Source organism: Globicephala melas, chromosome 3, assembly GCF_963455315.2.
Source record: "Globicephala melas chromosome 3, mGloMel1.2, whole genome shotgun sequence".
NCBI lineage: Eukaryota > Metazoa > Chordata > Mammalia > Artiodactyla > Delphinidae > Globicephala > Globicephala melas.
The window spans coordinates 170294639-170315092 of record NC_083316.1 but is presented as its reverse complement, the minus strand read 5'-3'; the positions used below and the strand labels follow the sequence as shown (position 1 = coordinate 170315092).

General features: G+C 61.7%; 1 protein-coding gene across 4 annotated transcripts; it reads right to left on the bottom strand.

Annotated features, from left to right (window-relative positions):
* Positions 1-1992: 1992 nt before the first annotated feature.
* Positions 1993-19837, bottom strand: THOP1 (thimet oligopeptidase 1). 4 transcript variants are annotated; one of them, XM_060297438.2, is made up of 13 exons: positions 19641-19837; positions 17263-17475; positions 14825-14973; positions 13703-13810; positions 10915-11017; positions 7644-7804; positions 6484-6619; positions 5917-6283; positions 5635-5836; positions 3649-3835; positions 3415-3543; positions 2652-2752; positions 1993-2399 (listed from the first exon to the last, which is right to left on the bottom strand). In XM_060297438.2, the coding sequence occupies exons 1-13, from the start codon at positions 19654-19656 to the stop codon at positions 2244-2246; spliced, it is 2028 nt and encodes a 675-aa protein (XP_060153421.1). In that variant the 5' UTR covers positions 19657-19837; the 3' UTR covers positions 1993-2243. The 4 variants fall into 4 exon arrangements, with proteins under 4 accessions (XP_060153421.1, XP_030701584.1, XP_060153422.1 ...); XM_030845724.3 differs by having other exon boundaries at positions 2652-2788; positions 19641-19835; XM_030845729.2 differs by having other exon boundaries at positions 2262-2399; positions 2652-2811.
* Positions 19838-20454: the final 617 nt, after the last annotated feature.

The following is a 20454-nucleotide window of genomic DNA, read 5'->3' as shown; positions in this document are numbered from 1 at the left end:
TTGGGTGTTCGTTGCTGCGCGCGGGCTTTCTCTAGTTGCGGTGAGCAGGGGCTACTCTTCATTGCGGTGCGCAGGCTTCTCAGTGCAGTGGCTTCTCTTGTTGCGGAGCAAGGGCTCCAGGTGCGCGGGCTTCAGTAGTTGTGGCACGCAGGCTCACTAGTTGTGGCTTGCGGGCTCTAGAGCTCAGGCTCAGTAGTTGCGGCGCACAGGCTTCGTTGCTCCGCGGCATGTGGGAACTTCCCGGACCAGGGCTCGAACCCGTGTCCCGTGCATTGGCAAGCGGATTCTTAACCACTGTGCCACCAGAAACCCAAACTCCATCCTTTTTAAAAATGTGTTCCTTCCACCCTCATGGAGGAGGGGTAGGGGATGGGGAGGAGTGACAACCCGATTTGCAGGGGTCCTGTCGCAACCCCTGAAGGGGACGGGGGAGGATCTAAGAGGTGGCACGACCCCCTAGTGACAGGTAACAGCTGCACTGCTGGCCCTTCCTGCGCCAGGACCTGAGCTCAGCTCCCAGGGTGGCTGGAGAAACGCACTGCTTTTGGTGAGATGCCCTTACTTACTGTGTGGAGGCTGCTCCGGCTGCCCTGGCGACCACACCCCAGCAAGGCTCTGTGCCTGTCCTCCCTGCCCCCTGCCCAGGGCTCTGAGAACAACAGTCTCTGTGGAGCAACCTGCTTCCAAGTCCTTCAGTGACCACGAAGGACTGGGAATGGGCTGGGCTGCCAGGGAGCCTGGGCATCAAACACCTGAGCTCAGCCCTGGGGGCTGATGTGAGGGCAGGGGCTGGGGGGTGGGCAGTGAGCAGATGGGCCTCCAGCTGGCATTCAGTCTGGGCCCCGCACCTGGGGAAAGGCCTCACCCTCTCGGTCCTGACCTGCCCGCTTGGGAACCCTGTGGCCCACCAGCCCGAGGCCTGTGGCCCCTGCAACGGACTGCCCAGAACACAGCTGGGGTGCCAACGCCACACCTGGATTTTGCACGGGGACCATCTGGGGGCTCGGTGCGGGGGAAGACGAGCAGCCCCCAGGCCCCGACACGCCACTTCCATATCCATCGAGAGGTGCCCGGACGGAAGGCCGGCTGTGCTCCTTTTCGAGCCCCAGGTAATTCATACGAACAGCCCTCCTGGCCACGGGGCACCCACCCACCGGCTCTGGGCCAGTGACCAGCCCAGAACACAGAAGGCACAGAAGTGGGTGCAGGGAGCTGAGCCAGTGCTGCAGAAAGGCAGACACCACAGCCTGGTCCACAGCCGACTGGCCCAGGGTGGGTGAGAACGGGCGGGCAGGCTGAGGGGAGGACAGAGCGTGGCACGGCCTGCCCGCCTGGGCCCCAGGGAGAAGGTCAGGGCGCTGCCCGCGCCCTCGCTCCGCTGCCTGGCGTCCTTTGTGGGGACAAAGGGCCGGAGGCAGGGCTCCCGAGGAGCTCAAAGGCCAGGGAAGGACACACAGGACGGTCCAGCCCACCCTACTGCTCCAGTGGTGCAGCACCCTCTCTGAATTCCTACTGCCACCAAAAAACCCTCCTAAGGCCTTTGGGAAGAACTGCTAGGACCCAGGAAGACAGCCCCTTGCTGTGGCCCAGACTTCACGAACTGCCGGCGACCAGAGGGAGCCAGCCGGCCGGCCGTGAGCAGGACAGGGCACGGGGACAGGGCCAGCCATGGCCGGGCTCCCCACAGCTGTGCCCACCGCCAGAACCAGCTCCCGCCAATCACAGCCCCCGACATGCCAAACAGTGACGGGCGAGAGGCCGGCAGGAGACTGACACCCCATCACTGGAGAGCCGGCCCGGCGAGGGTGGGGGGGCCATCCCCGTCTGAACTCACCCCACAGCTCAGCCGTCTCCCAGTGACCCAGACACGTCACCAGCGGAGAGCAGCCTTCAACGGCCCCAGGGCCGAACCCGACCAAGGTCAGAACTCCCGCCAGAGTGATGGCCCCCATGCCACTCCTGTGGTGGAAGGGATGGCAGTCAGAGACCAGGACTGGAGCCTTTTTTTTAATGCCTCCGTTTCAAAGAACCGTGTTTTAACCAGGAAAGCTCCCCAGGAAGGGGCTGTATTAGTGCAACAAGTGGGAGCCTTGACGCCAGGCTCTCTAGACACATCCAGGTGGAGACTTTTGGCCCAGGCCGGCCGCCGGGGACTCAGGGGCTGGGGGGACACGCGGCCCCTCCCCTGCCCCGGCGGGGCGCTAAGGCACCCGGCCCACTGGGGTGGGCAGAACCCTGTGCCGTCAGCAGGCTGGCGGCTCGCAGTCCTCAACCTGCAGCCCTTTGCTCAGGAGGAAGGCGTCCTGCTTGGGGTCCCGACCCAGGAAGAGCCTTAACATGACGCTGGCGTCCTGGGACCCGCCTGGCCTCAGGATGCAGCTTCTGTAGTCCATGCCCACCTGCCGAAAGGGGGCGGGGCTGCAGGAGGGTGGAGTATCCCCACCCCTGGCTCCAGGGGCCAGCAGCATCCAAGGGAGGGGATCTGGGGGTGTGGGTGTGGCCACCTCTGCTGTGGCTGAACAAAGGGCAGGGGAGCAGGAGGACCAGGGCAGGGTCCTCAGGGCCGGGCAGGCCCAGGCGGGGGTGGCACAGGCATCTAGGCCCAGGCCGAGGACCGCGGTCTTGGTCTGCGCAGCAGGCCGGCCTCTCACCTTGCCACTCAGGACGCCCTCCTGCTTGAAGCGTGTGTGGAACATGTCCGCGGAGTACACCTCACTCCACAGGTAGCCATAGTACTGGGCGTCGTAGCCGCCTGCCAGGTGGCCGAAGGTCGCGGGCATGTTGGTCCCTGGGACACACGTGGAGAGGCTCCTGCCCGGCCCCCTGGCCCCTCAGTGCCCCTTCCCGAGAGCGGGGCCCTCAAAGCAGCCCTGTCTGAGACCCCTGCCACTAGAGGGAGACTTGGCCCAACACTTCAAGAAAACAGGGACCTTGCGGGCAACTCAGTGGAGGGACACAAATAAATCTTTGCCCACTTTCTGCTGAAGCTCACGAGGGTTCACCTCTAAGCCTCTTACAAGGTCAGCTGCCGAGGCTCCGAGGGATGAATCAGGGCTCGCCCTCCGCCACGGGGAGAGCGCGGATTAAAGCACTCACGAGGGAGTGAACCCGTGTCCACACCGACATGCACGTGCAAACCTGTGGACGCGTTCCGTCCGGGGTATGAAGCCCTCTCCTGCCCCTTCCAGGCTCTCCAGAAAGCACCTGCTGAGACGCCCACCCCACCCTTGGCCTCCACGGGCCACAGCGGGAGGGACCAGCCCAAGAACCGAGGCGGGAAGAGGCCAGAGGTCCGAGGGCCTCGGCCGGAGGGTGTTGGTCGGTCCCCCTTCACACACCACTAGACGATCTTCCTGACCCGGGCAGTGGCCGCCACCCCAACCCCTAAGGTGGGCCTGCCTCGCGCGTGGCTACCTGGCGTGGCTGGGACCCCGAGGATCTCCTGGGAGAGGCGAGCATACTCCTCGGCTGGGTCTGCGGCCGTCTGCGTGTGCAGGGCCTGGTCCACCTTGGCCAGGACGATCTGGCGCAGGTTGAAGAGGCCTGGGGGGCAGGAGGAAGGAGACGTGGGACTGGCTCTGTGTCCAGGCCGCCCTCTCCAGCCGGGCGGTCTGGGAGCCCCCTTCCCTTCCCTTGGCCCGGCCGCACCTGTGTTGGCCTGCCGGGACTTGATGAGTTTGTCCAGCAGCTCCTGGGGGACGGCGCTGCCCGTGCGGTAGTGCTGGGACATCCTGAGCAGTGGCTCCACCTCCCACACCCAGTTCTCCAGCATCTGCGAAGGTGCCTCCACGAAGTCCCGCTCCACGTGTGTCCCACTGAACATGGCGAACTCGGCCTGCAAGGCAGGCTGTGGAGCTGCAGGAGGGCCCACCCCGGACCCCAGACCTGCCCGGAACACAGGGGTGCAGAGAGCCCGCCACCCCGTGGATCACCGCACCCCCTCCCCACCCATGGAACCAACACTCTCCAGCCAAAGCCCCGCACCCAGGAGGCAAAGGTGCGGACACGGCGCAACTGGATGGCGGCCGTTGGCAGTCGCTCTTTGCTCCTCTTTCGTGCCTGAAATTCTTCCTGAATACACGGCGCCTGACGCAGTGTGGCTGGAACCCAGGCCCGGCAGGTGTGGGTCCACACGAGCCCAGTGACCCCGGCATGTCCTTCCCAGGCCCCAGGGAGCAGGGCAGACACTGCCTCCTCACTCCTGGGTCACTTGACCCCCAACTTCCGGTTCCAGCCCCAATTGCAAACAAGCGTCCTTCTCACGGTCTGCTGAATGCTCCAATGTGTGCATTTTTGTGTTTCTGGGGTGATTTCTCTGCTCAACATGGCTCCGAGCATAGAGCTGAAGTGTTGGCTGGTGTCCCAAGTGCAGGAGGGCGGTGACGTGCTCACAGGGGCAGTGCGTGTGTCAGATGAGCTTCCTTCAGGCGAGGGTTACAACCCCGCTGTGAGTGAATCAACAATTGCTATCAGACCAGGTGTCTTTAAACAGAAACACACATCACATGTGGCTGCGTGGGGATCGGTGGCGACAACGTGGTGACAGAGGGTGACCCCCAGCCTCACACCACAGACAACACTCCACCATAGTGGACAACAACAAAATTAAAGGTTTGATTACAAAACTTCTAGGCAGAAAAGGCAGAAGAAACTAGGCAGGAGAAACTCAGTACCTCGGGTTAGAGAAGAATTTTTTCCATAGGACACAAAACGTGCAAGAAAACAGTTAATAGACTGAACTTCAAAGTCAAAACCTTCTGCTCGTAAACATACTAGTAATAAGAGGTCCCTCCACACACGGGGACATCCCTCAGCCACACAGGGGTGAAGCCCTGACACTCACTACCACGTGGATGGACCCTGAGAACACGATGCTCAGTGAGAGAAGCCAGACACAGAAGGACACACAGGATGCGACTCCACTAATGGGAAACGTCCAGAACAGGTAGATCCAGAGTCAGAGAGTGGGTTCCTGGTTGTCACGGGCTGGGGAGGGAGTGATAGCTAAGGGCATGTGGGACACTTTCGGGGTGATGGAAATGTTCCAAAACATGGCAGTAGTGATGGCTGCACAGCTCAGTGAACTGTCCCCACGTGCTCCGGTGCAGCCTGTGACAGCATCGCTCTCGGGACGGAGGGCTGACCGCAGGAAGACTGAGCGAGCAGTGGGTCCTGGGCCCGGCCGCTCAGCTGGGGGCCCCACGTGGGGAAGTCACTGGGACTTGCTGAGCCTCCACCGAGACTGGCAGCAGCTCCAGGGCCTCACTGGGCGCGGCGTTCCCGGCCCCAGAGCCTTCCCTCTGGTTCTCATCACTGGCTGTCACCAGACTTGCAGGCAACGTTCCTTTCTTTCTTCTTTTTTAAAGGCAACTCTTGAGTACATGTATTTAACATGTAGGGAACCAGCCCTGACACCTTGATCAGTGGCTTCCAGCCTCCAGAGCCTCCAGGACATCCATTTCCGTTGTTTACGTGCTCAGTGAGTGGGGTTTGATGATGGAAGCTGACACCGAGGGCGTCGCCACGTCCGGGGTGACGTCAGCTGAAGAATCCCGCGGCGAGGACATGCCTGAGGACCACGCGCGCCCGGGCCCTCCCCCGCTCCTGCCCCGCAGCCCAGCGCCCCGCACCCACCTGGGAGCAGAGCTGGTGCATCACGTGCCCAAACTCGTGGAAGTAGGTCTCCACCTCATCGTGCTGCAACAGGGAGGGTGCGTCGGGCGTGGGCTTGGTGAAGTTGGCCACCATGGCCGCGATGGCGATCTGGCGGCTCCCGTCCTGCCGCAGGCAGCCCGGCTGCAGGCCGAAGCAGGCCGCATGCCCGTATTTCCCTTCCCTGGGGAGGGACGCGGGGTGAGGCCCAGCTTCCGCAGAGGATCCCCGGCCCATGGCCGACACGTTCCCCCAAGCACACACCGAGGGTAGAGGTCCAGGTAGAACTTGCCGATGACCTTGCCCGAGGCCGTGTCCCGGACCGTGTAGAGCGTCACATCTTCGTGCCACACGGTGGCGCCCTCCTCCAGGTCGAAGGTCAGCCCCAGCAGCTCCTGGTAGATGCCCAGCAGCCCGCGCGTGACCACCTGCATGGGGAAGTACTCCTTGAGCAGGTTCTGGTCCACGCGGTAGCGCGTCTCCTCCACCTGGTTCATGTAGTAGCGCATGTCCCAGGCGTTGATGCGCCCGTCAAAGTGCAGGCCCCGCCTCTGGCACTCGGCCTCCTTTAGCTCCAGGATCACGGCCCGTTCCTGCTCCCCGAGGGGCTTCAGCTTCTGGGCCAGCTCATCTGCGGGCGGAGGAGAGAGGCTCGGCTACGTCCCTGGGGCGGCTCCCCAGCTGCCCCCAACCCTACGCCCCTCGAGGCAGAATGAAGGGTCTGGGAAGGTGACCCCCAGGCTGACACAGTGGGGTCTCAGGCAGCACCGCGTCCAGTCCAGGTCCGCCTGACCCCGCTCCCCACTGGGCCCCAGGGGGAGGCAGGGTTACCTAGGAAAGTGGCCACCACCTGGCTGGTCTTGGCCATGTTCATCTCCAGCACGTAGTCGGCATGCGTGCTGAACCCCAGCAGGCGGGACTTCTGGGCCCGCAGGCTCACCAGCTCCCCAAGGATCGCGCAGTTCTCCTGGAACCCAGAGACGGCCGGCGCTGGGGACCATGGGCCATGCCCTCCCCGTGGGGCCCCGGGCCAGGTCTCTGCAGGTGGGCAGGGCTCTCAGGCCGCTGGCGTGCACAGCCAATACCCCTCCCTCCTCCTCCTGGCCCAGATTTCTAGACACTTTGGTGCTGTCCTACCATGTGGTCTTTATAAACAGGTCCTTCGGAACCAGAAAGGTCGTGAACCGTGATGGGCTCTAAGGCCAAGGGCGGGAAGCAATGTGGCCAGGCTCTCCAGGAGCCACCAAGGGGCCTCCCCAGGCTCAACAATACAAACATGGCTGCTGTGCAGACAGCAGCTCATCCCCACGGCGCCCGAACACCCAGCCCCTGGACGGTGAGACACCTGTTGCTGCAGGTGGCCCGTGGCTGGCTGCTGAGGCCCGGCCCCAGGCGTACGCCACCTTCTCTGGGGCCACCTCTCCGGTTCTGCGGTGGGGTTCTCCTGGGAGCCCCCAGTCACCACAGGACCAACGTGGCCTGTCTGCAGGCCGAGAAGGCGGGGACACAGGACTGTCCCCCGTGCCCCCCGCATCCCCTGCGAGGCCGAGCGAGCACCAGTGGTGTCTGCGGGGAAGATGAAGGGCTCATGCACAGCCCCCATCTACTGAAGATGCTAAATGGGAGAAGCACAGACTGCAGCCACACGCAGTATGGACCAAACACAAGTGTCCTTGCAGAACCCGATGTCTGAATGTCAAGGCCGTGCCCGGGCCACAGCGAGAAAGCCCAGCCCACATGCTAGGCACAGAGAGGGGATGGGGGGGACCTCTGCGAATCCGAGCTCCTCGGGCATCTGGCAACACCCGAGAGGGAGAGGACCTGAGGCTAAGGCTCGAGAGCGAGGGAGCAGAAGCACGAGCTCAGGAAGAGGCTCAGACCCCTGCCCCGGGGAGCCTGGGGGACGGAGGCAGACCCCCGGACACCTGCTAGGGGCGGAGCGAGCTCGTGGGCCCCTCCGGGCACTGAGCCGGCAGAGGCGGGCTCCTCACCCGCTTGCACCGACAGTTGAAGGCCTCCTCCACCTTCCTCCTGGTTTCAGGCACGTGGCATTTCTTCAGGAGGGGGAAGTAGTGCGGGTACTTGAGGGTGACCTTCAACTTCGCATCCTCGGTCTTCTCCAGCGAGTTCAGGAAATCCTCAGGGAGCCCTCCTGTGGAAGCCAAATCGGGGAGCTCTGAAAGGACCCGTGGGCTGCCCGACCCAGGTGGGAAGGGAGGGCGTCCCTCCCGCGTGGGAAGTGAGGAACGGGAGCCAGCAGGGAGCACAGTGCCCGGTGCGGCCTACCCAAACGCCCACTTCCCACCTCTGCACCCAAAGGAGCCACGTCAAGGGCTCTCCCGCCTCAGACAGCTGCTGCTCTCCTCATCAGGACGCCCTCGGGGAGGAAAAGCTATGTTCAGCTCCACCCAGGCCAGCCTGCACCTGAAGACGGCGTTCACCCCGGGACAGCGTCCACCCCGGGACAGTGTCCACCCCAGGACAGGCTCCAGCCTGGGACAGCGTCCACCCCGGGACAGTGTCCACCCTGGGACGGCGTCCGCCCCGGGACAGGCTCCAGCCCGGGACGGCGTCCACCCCGGGATGGCATGGGCTGCCGTCTCCTCTGTGTCCTTTCTGGGTGGATGGCACCAGTGGAAGGCAGAACCCGCCAGGCAGCCCTGACTGGGCGGTGCCCCCGCCCCATCCCAGCTGTCAGCACTGCTGCAATGGCTGGCCTCCAACCTGGCCTGTCCTCTTAGCATGGAGACCCGGGTACATCGCCCTCAGACTAAAACCTCCAGGGACCTGTGCCTCACAGCCTGGGCGATGCAAGGCCACCGCCCCTCATGCCCCAGCCTCGCCACCCAGCTCAGCCCTGGGGCCTGGGAGCTGAGGGAGGGGTGGAGGAACCCTAGAGGATCCCCCTCAGGTGGGCCGTCTCGGCAGGCCCCAACAGGTGTGCCCGTGACGCTAACCCTAACCCAACAAGAAACAGCTGAGGGAGAGCCACCCTCGCCCCGAACCGGCTCTTCCTCCCTACTGGGACTGGAAGACCCTGTGACTCTCTCTCAGCCTCACACTTACCCAGGAGCCGGTTCTCACTGTTGGACAAGGTGGTGAAAGCATGGAAGGGGTGCCACGAGGCGAATCCCTAGTTGCTCGACCTGAGCTGAAGGCACTGGTAGGCACTCGTGGATGTGTGTCTGCACGCGTGTGTGCACACAGCTCTCGTCAGCTGAGGGGGCCTAGAAGCAATAGCTCCCAGCATCTGGGTGCACACCCAGCAGCCAGACCTTCGTTCTGACTATCCCGCCAGGGCCAGGCCGGGCTGGGCCAGGGAGAGGACAAAGTGAGCCCGGCCCACCCTGTGTCAAATAGCAGGTGCTTGAAGAATCACAGGGACACGTCCACTTGAGGGGCTCTTCGAGGCCACACTGGGACAATGAGCATCTAAGTAAGTGATGACAGCAGGGGACCGCACCCCACCAGGAAGACCAGGACCTAGAAGCCCACACATACAAAGACACTGGCCAGCAAGTACTGGGGGTGGGGTGAGGCGGGGGGGTGAGTTCTGACTTACAAGAAGATACAAACTAAGAGATTACACAGGACTAGTGAGTGGAAACAAATGAGAGGAACCAACCTCCAAGCTTCTCTGGAGAAATGACTGACTATGAACGGAGAATGGCGCCTTTACAGAGAAGACGCCTAGAGGAAATTGCCTTAGGACTGAGATTTAGGGAAAGAAACCAAAGTGTTATGTGTGTGTATGACTCTCTCTCGAGAGGGGGAGGGAGGGGGATGGAGAGAGGGAGGGAGGGAGAGGGGGAGAGGGAGGGAGGGGAAGGGAGGGAGAGGGAAGGAGGGGGAGGGAGGGAGGGAGAGGGATGGAGGTAGAGAAAGAGAGGGAGGGAGGGGGAGGGAGAGGGAGAGGGAGAGAGGGAGAGAGGGAGAGAGAGGGAGGACAGAAAGCAGGGAGAAAACAGAGAAAGAACACACCATCTATGTTTCTGTAAAATGACACCAGGGATCCTTCCACAACCGGAGAAAATAACCCAGCGAGGCTCCTGCTCAGCTGGAACTGAAACTGCAGACGGGGTCAAACCCCACCAGGCTGGCCACACGTGTCCAGCCGCCACCCCAGCCCTGTGAGACGGGTCACCAGGGCTCTGAATGTCTGCTCCATGGAGCTGGGGTTCACCCTCTCGCCCGGGAGGCTGGGCCATGACAGTAGGGCCCCTGGGCTGGACAGATGGGGGGAAAGCAGCCCCGCAGGACAGCTTGTGCCAGCAGATTCAGCCGCCAGATTCCAGAGGCCCGGGATCCCCCTGTGGCCCGTGAACCCCAGGAGCCACGTGGGTCTTGCTGCCCGGGACAGGGGGTTGGGGACCAGAAGTTAGGGCAGCAGAGGTTGGCGTGATGGACCTGAAAAACCTGCCTGGGTCAGCGTGCATCCGTGGGTGTCCCCAAAACCCACCCGCCCAGAGGCGAACGAGGTGTCACATCTTATGCAACAGCCTGTTACACAGAACTGGTGAGGATGCTCAGCCCCATCTGAACCCCGGGCAGAGCTGACAGGCCGCTGCCCACCTGGCCTAGATTTTGCAAAACTATCAGCGTGGGCAAGACGGAAGCAAGTTTGTAAAAGGCTGAGGAACCGATCAGCAGGGAAGGAGCCTGGAGAGACAGGAACTAAATGCAATGCCTGAGGCCTGGCTCAAGCCAGATGGGGCCAGAAACGTGAAGACTGCCATCAGGACGGCTTGGGGGACCGCTCCACGCTCTGCTTCCCGAGGGCTGCCTGCACCCGGGGACTCAGGAGGCGCCCTTGCTCCTAGAGACATGTCCGGAGGCCCTGGCACAGGAACAGCACACACTGCATCCACGTAGGGAGGCCGGGCCCGGGGAGCACACGGGGTCTCCCTGGTGCTATTCTTGCCACTTCCCTACAGGTGTGAAGTTTTCAAAATAAAGCATTCGAGGAAGAGGGCAGAAGTTGCAAAAGCCGCCCAGGCCCCAGCCCTTCAAGACCCCACACCGGGTCAGGCTGGGGAGGACCCTGTGAGATTAAAGAAACATCACAGAGAGCAGGGTGGGGGTGGGGTCTTGGGGGACAACTCCCTTTGAGGCAGAATCTCGGTAGACAGACCGCAACCGCCCCCAAGGAAGGATCCAGAACATTGGGACCCAAACACTCTGAGCACCCCAGCGGAAGAAGGCCCTCCCGGGGGCCAGGGGCACACAGACGCCTCTCCACCACCGTGCGGGGCCCGCACGCACCCAACTCCTCGCGCGTGAATGGCAGGAAGGTGGTGTCCTCGTTCAGGTTCTTGTTGAAGTCGATGCACAGGAGACTCAGCTTCTTCTTGATGCTCTTGATTTTCTGAAGGAAGAAGACGGCCGTGAGATCGGGGGGCGGGGGCACGGAGGGGGGTTAAGGCAGAAGAGGCGGATGAGAGGAGGGAGATGGGAGAGAAAGGGCCTCGGGTCCTAACTGTTAGGACCCTCCTCAGGAGTTACCCCAAGGTGACAGCCTAAGCTTCAGCCATTTCAACGGAGCTAAGTTTCTGCCCCTTCAGGGTCTATCTGGTTTTCAGAAACAGGGAGAAATGGACCTGCCTGGGGGAGGGAGCAACGTGGGGTGCAGAGGAAGGCACCGGCTCCCTGGGGCCCCTGCCGGGCCAGCAGCAGGCGGGGCGCCTCGAGGACCTGCCCAGGCTGCACCCCCTGCCCGGCCCAGGACTCAGTGCGCCCGCCCCGCTCCCGGGCTGAACAGCCATGCCTGTTGGAGGACAGGAGGGGCGCTGGGGGAGCGTGCCCGCTGGCTCTGCCAGGAGCAGGGGCTCGTCGGGCACGCTTGGCTCAGAAGCAGCCCGAGGGACGCCGGGCATTTGCGGGCAGCAGGCGCCGTGCCAGACACTGGCCGCCCTGCAGCCTCACGGCCCCATGGGCCACGACTGGGCAGGAGCACAGGGCGCCCTGGGAGGGCGGGGCGGCACTGAGGACCCCGCCCCGTGCCAGCAGGCCGCCTCTCCTGGGCGCCCTCCTCCCCGGGCGTCCCCGTGGTCCCTACGGCCAGTGGCTCTCAAGCGTCAAGGCAGTCTGCGCAGCCCCAGCGTGCACACCCTCGCCTCCCCCAGCCTCGAAGCTCCACGCGCCTGTCGCTCCGCAGGACTTCGGGGCCCCCGCGCCCGGCCCACCCTGGAAGCTGGAGTCCCACAGTCCTCCGAGTCCCGGTTTCCTCCACCACAAGGCACAGCACCGGCAGAAGTGGGACAGCGTTTTTCTTGAGTAACGAGAACTGCCGCTGAGCCCTGGGTCGGGCCTGGTACCTGCATTAACCGCTTCTGTCACTTTCTGACGCAAACCAGCCAGCGCAGGGATGCACCCCAGCCCCTCCTGTACGGGGCTCCCACACTCGGGGCCACCGTCCCCCTGCGCTCATCGTAGGCCCGGAGCCCCGGGTCATTCTAGCCGATCCTGAGCTGCTCCTACCGGGGACCCACACCTCAGGCTCCAGTCCCCAGCCACCCCTCCCCTCCTTGCTGCTGAACCCTCGTGCTCCCGGGAGGCCCTAGGTGATGAGGCGGGCCCCTGCCCAGAACCGCGACTGACAAGCTCTTTCCTCATCTGCTGGCCTCACTGTTCTCTGTCCTCCACACAAACCGACTCGGTCAGCGCTCACGACCATCTGTGAGGGGGTCCTCCGGTCACGCACGTTGCAGAGGGTGAACAGGGACAACGGGGTCCAGTGACCAGCCTCCGGGGACCCAGCCGGTTGGTGGCAGAGCTGGGTCTGATCCTGGAGGTCAAGACGCGTGCAGCCACGGCGCTACACACCCCCCACCGAGGTGACGCGCTCGACCATCGGTGGCTCGCCGTGCCCGCCCCCCTCCCCACCCCACGAGGCTGCCTCCCGGGAGGGGCCGGGCTGCCCATCGCCCGCCTGGCCAGGGCGCTGCAGGGACCCCGTCCTGCTGGACCAGGGGTGGGAAGAGCTGAGGGCTCTGGGGTCCACGTTGGGGGCAGAGGGGTGTCAGGTAACTGGGAGGACCTGAAGGGACAGGCCCCGGGGGGCTGGGCCCACTGGGAACCTGCGTGGCCACAGGGCTCAGCCCAGAGAGGAGGGAGGGGGTGAAGGCGGACGAGCTCGTCAGCCTCCCACCACCCCCAGCCTCCGTGCCCAGCGGGATCCGCGCTGTGAATTACAGGAGAAACGCGTCGGATCTTGGCCCCCAGTCCTGGCACACAGCTCCTAAACCTAAAGCCACAGGATGGGTTGCATCTTACAGCCCCACTACCTGCCCACCTCCTGGGAGGGGAGAGGGACAGGGGTTGCAGCGTGAATCAGTGGCCCATGGCCAACGATGTAATCGTGCTCATGGAACAAAATCTCGGTAAACTCGGGGCTCAGAGAGCTGCCGGGTGGGCGCCTGCAGGGGGCCTGGAAGCCCCGGCCCCGCCCCACGCCTCCACACCTCCTCCAGCCACCTGGCTGCTCCTTATGATAACCCGGTGGTCCGGTCCGTGGACTGGGTGCCTGTGTTCTGGGGGCCGCGCTAGCTGACGAATGGAACTCGGGGTGGGTGCGTGGGAACTCCTGACACAGCCTGTCAGCCACAAGCGCAGAGGACGACGTGGACCTGTGGCCGGCGTGGGCCAAGCCCTGACCTGCGGGCTCTGACTCCGGGTAGATGGAGTCCAAACTGAACCGTAGAAACCCGACAGTCACAGAGCTGCTGCTATGGGAGCCCCACGGGCCTGGCGTCAGGACGGAAGCTCTGTGGGAGCGGGGGCTCAGGGTGGAGTGGGCTCGGAGGAGGCGGTCCTTCCTTGAGACCCTCCCAGCAAAGCCACAGGGGGCGGGGGGCCCGGCTGAGGCGGGGCTGAGGCGGGACGCAGAAAGGGGCCCACGCCGGCCGTGCTCTGGGGAAGCCCTGTGACCCTGAGGACCGAGGGCAGAGCAGGTGCAGTGGGACTGCTGGTCCACGTGGACCTTCCCTCCTGGGGTTGAGGCGGCAGAAAGATGGGCAGAGGCAGGCACGCGGGGCCCAGGCCAGGCGCTCACCTCCTGCGTCTCCTCGGGCAGGTGGAGCCCGTTCCTCCTGCCCAGGCTTATCAGCCGCTCCAGGTACCGCGACGCCTCTGGCCTCAGCGAGTCACTCTGGACCTTCTCCTAGAACAAGATAACCAAAGTTCTGCTCGCAGCAAAACATCGAGACGGTGCCCAGTGCTGGCGAGGCAGCAGAGAACAGGGGAGTCATCGCTGGAGGCAGTGCAAGACAGTGCAGCCACTCTGGAAAGGAGTTGGCCAGTTTCCTAGAAAGCAAAACTTCCTAACAAAGCAGCCATCACAGGACTCGGCAACCGCAGTCATGGGCACTTACCCCAGAGAAATGGAGACTGAAGTCCGCACAGAAGCTGTACACAAATGCTCGCCTGACTGGGAAGAGCCCCAGACCGAAAGCCGCTGGGGACCTTCCCAGGGCAGCGGATGACACGGGCAGTTGTGTCAACGTCAGGAGCCTGCTGGGACGCTGACTTTACTTTCACAAAAGGTGACATTGGGGAAAACGGGGCCAAGTAGCCGGGACCACTCTGAATCATTTCTTACAACTGCACGTGAACCTACGATTAATTCTGTCAGTGAAAATGTCTGTTAAAAGCAGCACTGCCTGCGCTTTCAGAGGCCCCCGCCCTGTGTCTGCACAAAGCACCCAGGGGCCTCCCCTGGTCCCGAGGGATACGCATCAGCGGGTTCTAAGAACCACCCACCAGCCACGTGAGAAGTATCTGTGGTCCCCCCAACACAGGCAGCAGTGCTCGGCCGGCTGCACGGAGCACCCACAGGAAGGCAGGAAGTGCACACACGTGTTACTCGTCCCTCACCTCACGTTGGAGACTGGGCGTCCCCTCTAGGTGTGCCCAGCAAGGTCGGGAAAGTGAGGTGACGTGTGGACCCGGGAAGGCATTTTATGCTTCCTCTCCTCCCTCCCACTCGTCTTTGTCACGTTTCTAACGTCGTCTGCTGTGGTCCAACGGCCCCACCGTGAAACTCACCACCTTCCCCAGGCCCGGCGCACAGCCTGTGGTGCCCACTGCCCACCTGCGGGGCTGCCTCCAGCTTGACACCTCGTAAAGCCCGGGGAGCGGAACGACCCAGTCTGAAGAGGTCCCACTGCGCGCTCACCTGCAGCCAGACGATCCTCTGGTACACGTCCCGCCTCATGCTCATCTCCACGTCGAACTCGGACAGCTTCTTGTCCGCCTCCGTGCTGGCTGTCCGGATGTCCTTGGATGGGGAGACGTGCTGCGGGAAGTCAAGGATGTTCCTCTGGACTGAAACAGGGAGACGACAGGACAGGTGTGAAAACGGCCCCGGGTGGAAACGGGTGGGTGCCAGTTCCAGGCTAGAGATGGGCGCAGTTACCCCCGTCCTCGGGGACTCACATTCCAAAAGGGAAGGAACTTAGCTCAGGACACCCCAAGTCAAGAGGGACCGGAACAGGGAGTAGGATGAGACCAGAAGAGGCCAAAGGGACTCGGTGCCAGAAAAGAGCCATGGCTGCCCATGGCTACGCTGCAGCTCACCAAAGATTTTGTACTTCACGGCACACGTGTACGCTTCGTGAGACAGAACGTGTGGCAGCTGTGAAAGCACACGCTTCAGCTGAGTCACCACATGACCCGCAGACCCACCCCCAGGTGCACACCTGAGAGTAACGGAACATCCTCCACCCAAAACTTCTACACACGCCATCACAGTAGCATGATCCGTAGTAACCAAACAGTGGACACGACCCAGACGCCATCAGCAGATGACTGGACACGTGTCCCTCCACATACGGAGGCATCACTCAGCCATGAAAAGGGGTGAAGCCCCGACACTCACTGACACGTGGACGGATCCTGAGAACACGATGCTCAGTGAGAGAAGCCAGACACAGAAGGACACACAGTGTGTGATCCCATTGATGGGAAACGTCCAGAACAGGAAGATCCACAGACACAGTGGGTTAGTGTTGTCAGGGGGTGACTGCTGATGGGGTCGGGGCTTCTTTTTGGGGTGATGGAAGGCTCTGGAACTGGAGAGTGGTGAAGGTTGGATATGCTAAATACACTAAAAACCAATGACGTCTATGCTTTAAGTGGGCAGATTACGTGGTATGTGAATTCTATCTCAACACAGCAGTGTTTAAAAAAGCATATACTTTGCATGGGGGAGACCTGAATTAACATCACAGTTTGGTGGCTTCCACGGTTCCAGGCTACCGAGATGGCCCAGGTCTGGTGGGTCAGCTGCAGCGTGGAAACCTCTGCAGGGCAGTCACCGGCTCAGCTGACTAGGCCAAACACGGTGGGGCTCTGGGCGGGTCTCATGCCGGTGGCCCGAGAGCAAGCTGTGAAAAGGACAGAAACAGCCTTTCTGTCCGTTTGGGATTTGCAGGCTGTGACTGCACCGAGTATGACAACGAAACACCAGAGTGTGGGATTAGTCCAGGTGGCTGGTGTGGGGAGACGGGGCACAGGAAGGGGCGCTGGGCGGAGCTCAATCTGTGCTCAAAGAACCCGACGCCCGGCCAAGCAGAGGGGAGGGGCTCCCCGGCTGGCACGAAGCCCCCAGACGGGGCGCAGGATGAGGGGCAAGGCGGTGCGTGGCTGGGCCCCAGAGGCCACGTCGAGGGCTCCCACCTTGACCCCCAGGGCAGTGGGAAGGCACCGGAGTTGGTCGAGGGGAGTGCCATGGTCCAATTCTAGTTTTCTTTAAAATTACTCAGGTTACTGAGGGGAGATGGAAAGAAAAGGCCACAGAAGTGGAGTAGGAGACCAAATCATGTCTGGCAGGGTCCCTCCTGAGGTGGGAATTTGCATCATCCACCCTCCAGAGCCTCCTGCCACAAATGAGAGGGGAGACTGAGCCCGTCACCCCTGTCCCGCCAGAGCAGGGGACTGGGGGGCAGAGCCGGCCTGCGGCCTCTCCATCCGCTGCCTGAGCCGCAGCCCTCACCCTTGGGCCCAAGGCACACTGGGTCCCCCCAGGGCGGACCCTCTGGAGTCTAAGCCTGCAGGCCAGGGGCAAGCAGACCCTGCACGGCGAGGCGTCAGGGACATGCGAGAATCCCGCAGCTGGAATTCAGGGATTCTAGACGGTTCGCAGAAAAACAGCTGCTCTGGAGATTCGGGCCCAGGGGGCCTCCTCGGCTCAGAGTTCTCTGCCTCATCAACCTCTGCAGAGGGGGCTCTGGGAGGCGAGCTGTGTATCTGACATACAAAGGCAGCAGACAGACTGTGGAGGAGAAGAGGGAAGGACCCACAGGGTGGCGATGAGGACGCCTCAGGGTATCAGGGGACCCAGGGCGCCATGGGAGGAGAAAACCAAAGGGGACCAAGTTCAGTGGCTCAGAGAAAACAAACAGATCCCCGGGCAGGCACACGGGCAGGGGTGAGAAGGGGCTCCAGTTTCAAGGCTGGCACGTGAGCCGGCTCCCCAAAAGGAGAACTGGCAGACACTGCCTGACGCTGCCGTTCTGGGCCCTCAGGGACAGAGCAAGCTGGCCAGCCCGGGAGGCCTTTCTCCACCGGGCCCCCGGGAAGGAGGTGGTGTCGCCCAGTCTGGGCAGGGCTCACCTGTGTAGGACACCTCCACGTCGGCCAGCGCCTTGAGTGTGTTCTCGTAGGACACATCTTGGAGCTCCTGGGAGCCCACGCGGTCGTACACGCGCTTGGTCTCCTCGATGAGCTCGGTGGTGAGCTCCCCGATTTGCTGGGCACTCAGATCCCACCGGAGGTAGTTCACGGCCGAGCACGGTGCCGCCACGTCCAGGGCGTCTCCTGCACAGGCTGGACCCAGAAAACAGAACCCCACACCCGGCGTGTCTGCTTCAGGCTCGGAATCAGGGTCAGAGTAACAGGCTGGGGAGAGCCCACAGTTTCCCAGAACAGATGGCGAGGCCCCAGGGCTTTCTGGGGACGCACAGGGCGATTGGTCCTCTAGAGCACAAGGTGATCCTGCCCCCAGGGGACACTGGGGGATGTCTGGGGACGTCTGTGGTTGTCACCACTAGGGAGTGATGCTCCTGCCTCAGCGGGGTCAGGCGTGCTGCTCAATACCCCACAGCAGCCAGGACCGCCCCCAGGAGAGGCCCCGCCCCCGAAGTCAGCGGTGCTGAGCGGGACATCCGGCATAGACCTGCGTTTCACTGAAAGAATAACTGCACTGCAGGGTGGTACCCCCAACCTCCCTGAATGGAACCTGGAACATCTGTATTGTATTACTTCTCTAAAACAAGGGCAAATCCTGATTACTGTGACGTCCCTAGCCCCAGGAGTTTTTGGATACAAGACTGTGGTCCTATAACAACAGCTGTCGGGCTTCCCTGGTGGCGCAGTGGTTAAGAATCCACCTGCCAATGCAGGGGACACAGGTTTGAGTCCTGGGCCAGGAAGACTCCACATGCTGTGGAGCAACTAAGCCCGTGTGCCACAACTACTGAAGCCCGCGCGCCTAGAGCCTGTGCTCCGCAGCAAGAGAAGCCACCACAATGAGAAGCCTGCACACCGCAACAAAGAGTAGCCCCCGCTTGCCACAAATAGAGAAAGCCTACGCGCAGCAACGAAGACCCAACGCAACCAAAAATAAATAAATAAATAAATAAATCAAAAGAAAAACAACAGCTGTCACTTGAAAAACTTCTTGTGTGTTCCAGGGTGTTTTGACCTCACTGAACTCTCAGGCAGTTCTGTGCTCTGCACCCTATGTAGCTCCACTTTACAGATGGGAATCCTGAGTTTGCCATGATGCCACAGCCAGCAAGCGACAGAGGTGGGGTTCAAAGCCGGGCAGCTTACTTCCACTGATACACACTAAGTGGCGGGGGGAGCCTCTTCACTTCAATAGAGGTTCGATTTTTCTGGCCAAATGACTGCTTCAAATTAGAGAATATCTTTGCAGAACATTCTGGATTTCAAGAACTGCACAAGAGGGACTGTGAGTCTGCATTAAATCTGGTGGGAAAGAAGGGCTCCAGGAGCTCAGGAAAGGCGGGAGGTCCGAGTCGGGTGGAATTGTCGGGAAAACCTTTTGGAGGAACTAGGATTTGAAAACTTGGAGCAGGCCCATTCTTTTCATAAATATTTACTGATTGTCACCTACGTCCCAGGTCTCTGAGCTAACAATCCCGCAGCAAACAAGGCAGACAACATTCCTGCCTCCCTGAGGCCTGAATAACCATAATTATGATTATCAGCATGAATACAATTATCATCATCATCACAATGGGCTGCAGAAAGAACAGAGGGAGGATAGGTGGGCAAGAGAAAATTCCAGGAGGCACCACTCAACATCTTGGGCGATTTTCTAAAATAGAGTATGCGGGTGGCATCGCTCCCCTAAAAGAAAACCAACCCTTCCATAGCGTCCCTTTGTGCTTCCCATAAAAGGGACTCCCAGCTGTGTTCCAGCTAAAATGACCTGTTGCTCCCCAAACGCCCTGCTGGTGCGCTTGCCTCCCCGCCTTTGCCTTCGCGAGTCCCACCACCTGGGACGCTCCTCCCGCAGGACAGCTGCTTCTCCCCACGGGGTCCAGGCTGAGTGAAATGCCACCTCCACCGAGAAGTCCTCCAGGACCGCCCTCCCTAAAGAAGCACCACCAGCCCCGGCACCGACGACTGTCTAAAGCCCTCGCTTAATTTTTGCCTGTTGAACGTCCGTCTCTGGCTCTGGAACTGCGTCTAGAACTCCCTCAGAGTCCACCCAAGGGCCAGACCCATCCTCATCAAAAGCGACACGGAGTTTGCCGAATGAGTGAAGCGCTGGAAAAGTTGTTCATTCATTCGGCAACCGAGGGTTCAGGGTTCCGGGCTCGCTGACCCCCCTCCCCTGCCTGGGCCCGGGTCACTCGAGAGTCACTGGGCTCCGCTCTTAGGCCCCGGGGGCCACCCCGAGGGACGGTGCGCGCGGCTCCTGGGTCCGGCGAGCGGGGCCAACACCAATGGGCGGCCGGTACCTGCGGGGGGCTTCATGGCTGGCGGGTGTGCACCGGCGACCTCTCCCTCCACCTGGCCTGCGTCGGCGTAACAGCCGTCAGCCTCCGTCCACTCAACCGCCGAAGCCTACTGGACTGAGGTGCCCACCGCCCGCGCACCAACTGAATGCTGGGAGACGCGTGCGCCGGACGGGAGGGCGCACGCGCACCCCAGCTCCGCTCACAACCCGAGGCTGTGCACCCGAGCGCTGACTCCTCCTGAGCATGCGCTGGAACCACCCCCGCCCGTCATTGGCTCTCAGTGGTGAGAGGGCAGAGCCTTCGGGGAGGCGGGGGAGAGGCGTTTCCATGGAAACCCACACAGCTGGCACCTCGGAGCCTTCGCTAGGTTCTCTCTGCCAGTAGTTCGCTTGGGCTTCTAGCTCCTGTATTAATTTGTACTTGCCTCCTTTCTACCTTTGTTGGGTATTTGGCTAGTTTTACAAGTTATCTCCCTCACTTAAGGTCCTCCGTGGTCCCTTCCCATATCTCAGGCTCTTATCCCATTCCCAGCATCCTGGCCAGCTTCTAGCGTCTAATGAACAGAGATGGTGCGCCACATATGTTAGCTGAATCCAGTTGGTCAATTAAATTAAACACACATTCATTTAAAAAACAGAAATGTAAGCAAGTATCATTGAGAAAGCTTCAGTGAACGGATCCACGACTTCAAACAACAGGTGTTTTGGAACAGGGCAGTTACTTGACCTATATCTAGGGTTCTCGGTTAACACAAAACCTTGAACCGTCTAAAACACCCAGAAAGAAAAAGTTGCGAGAATTAAACCGGCCCCAA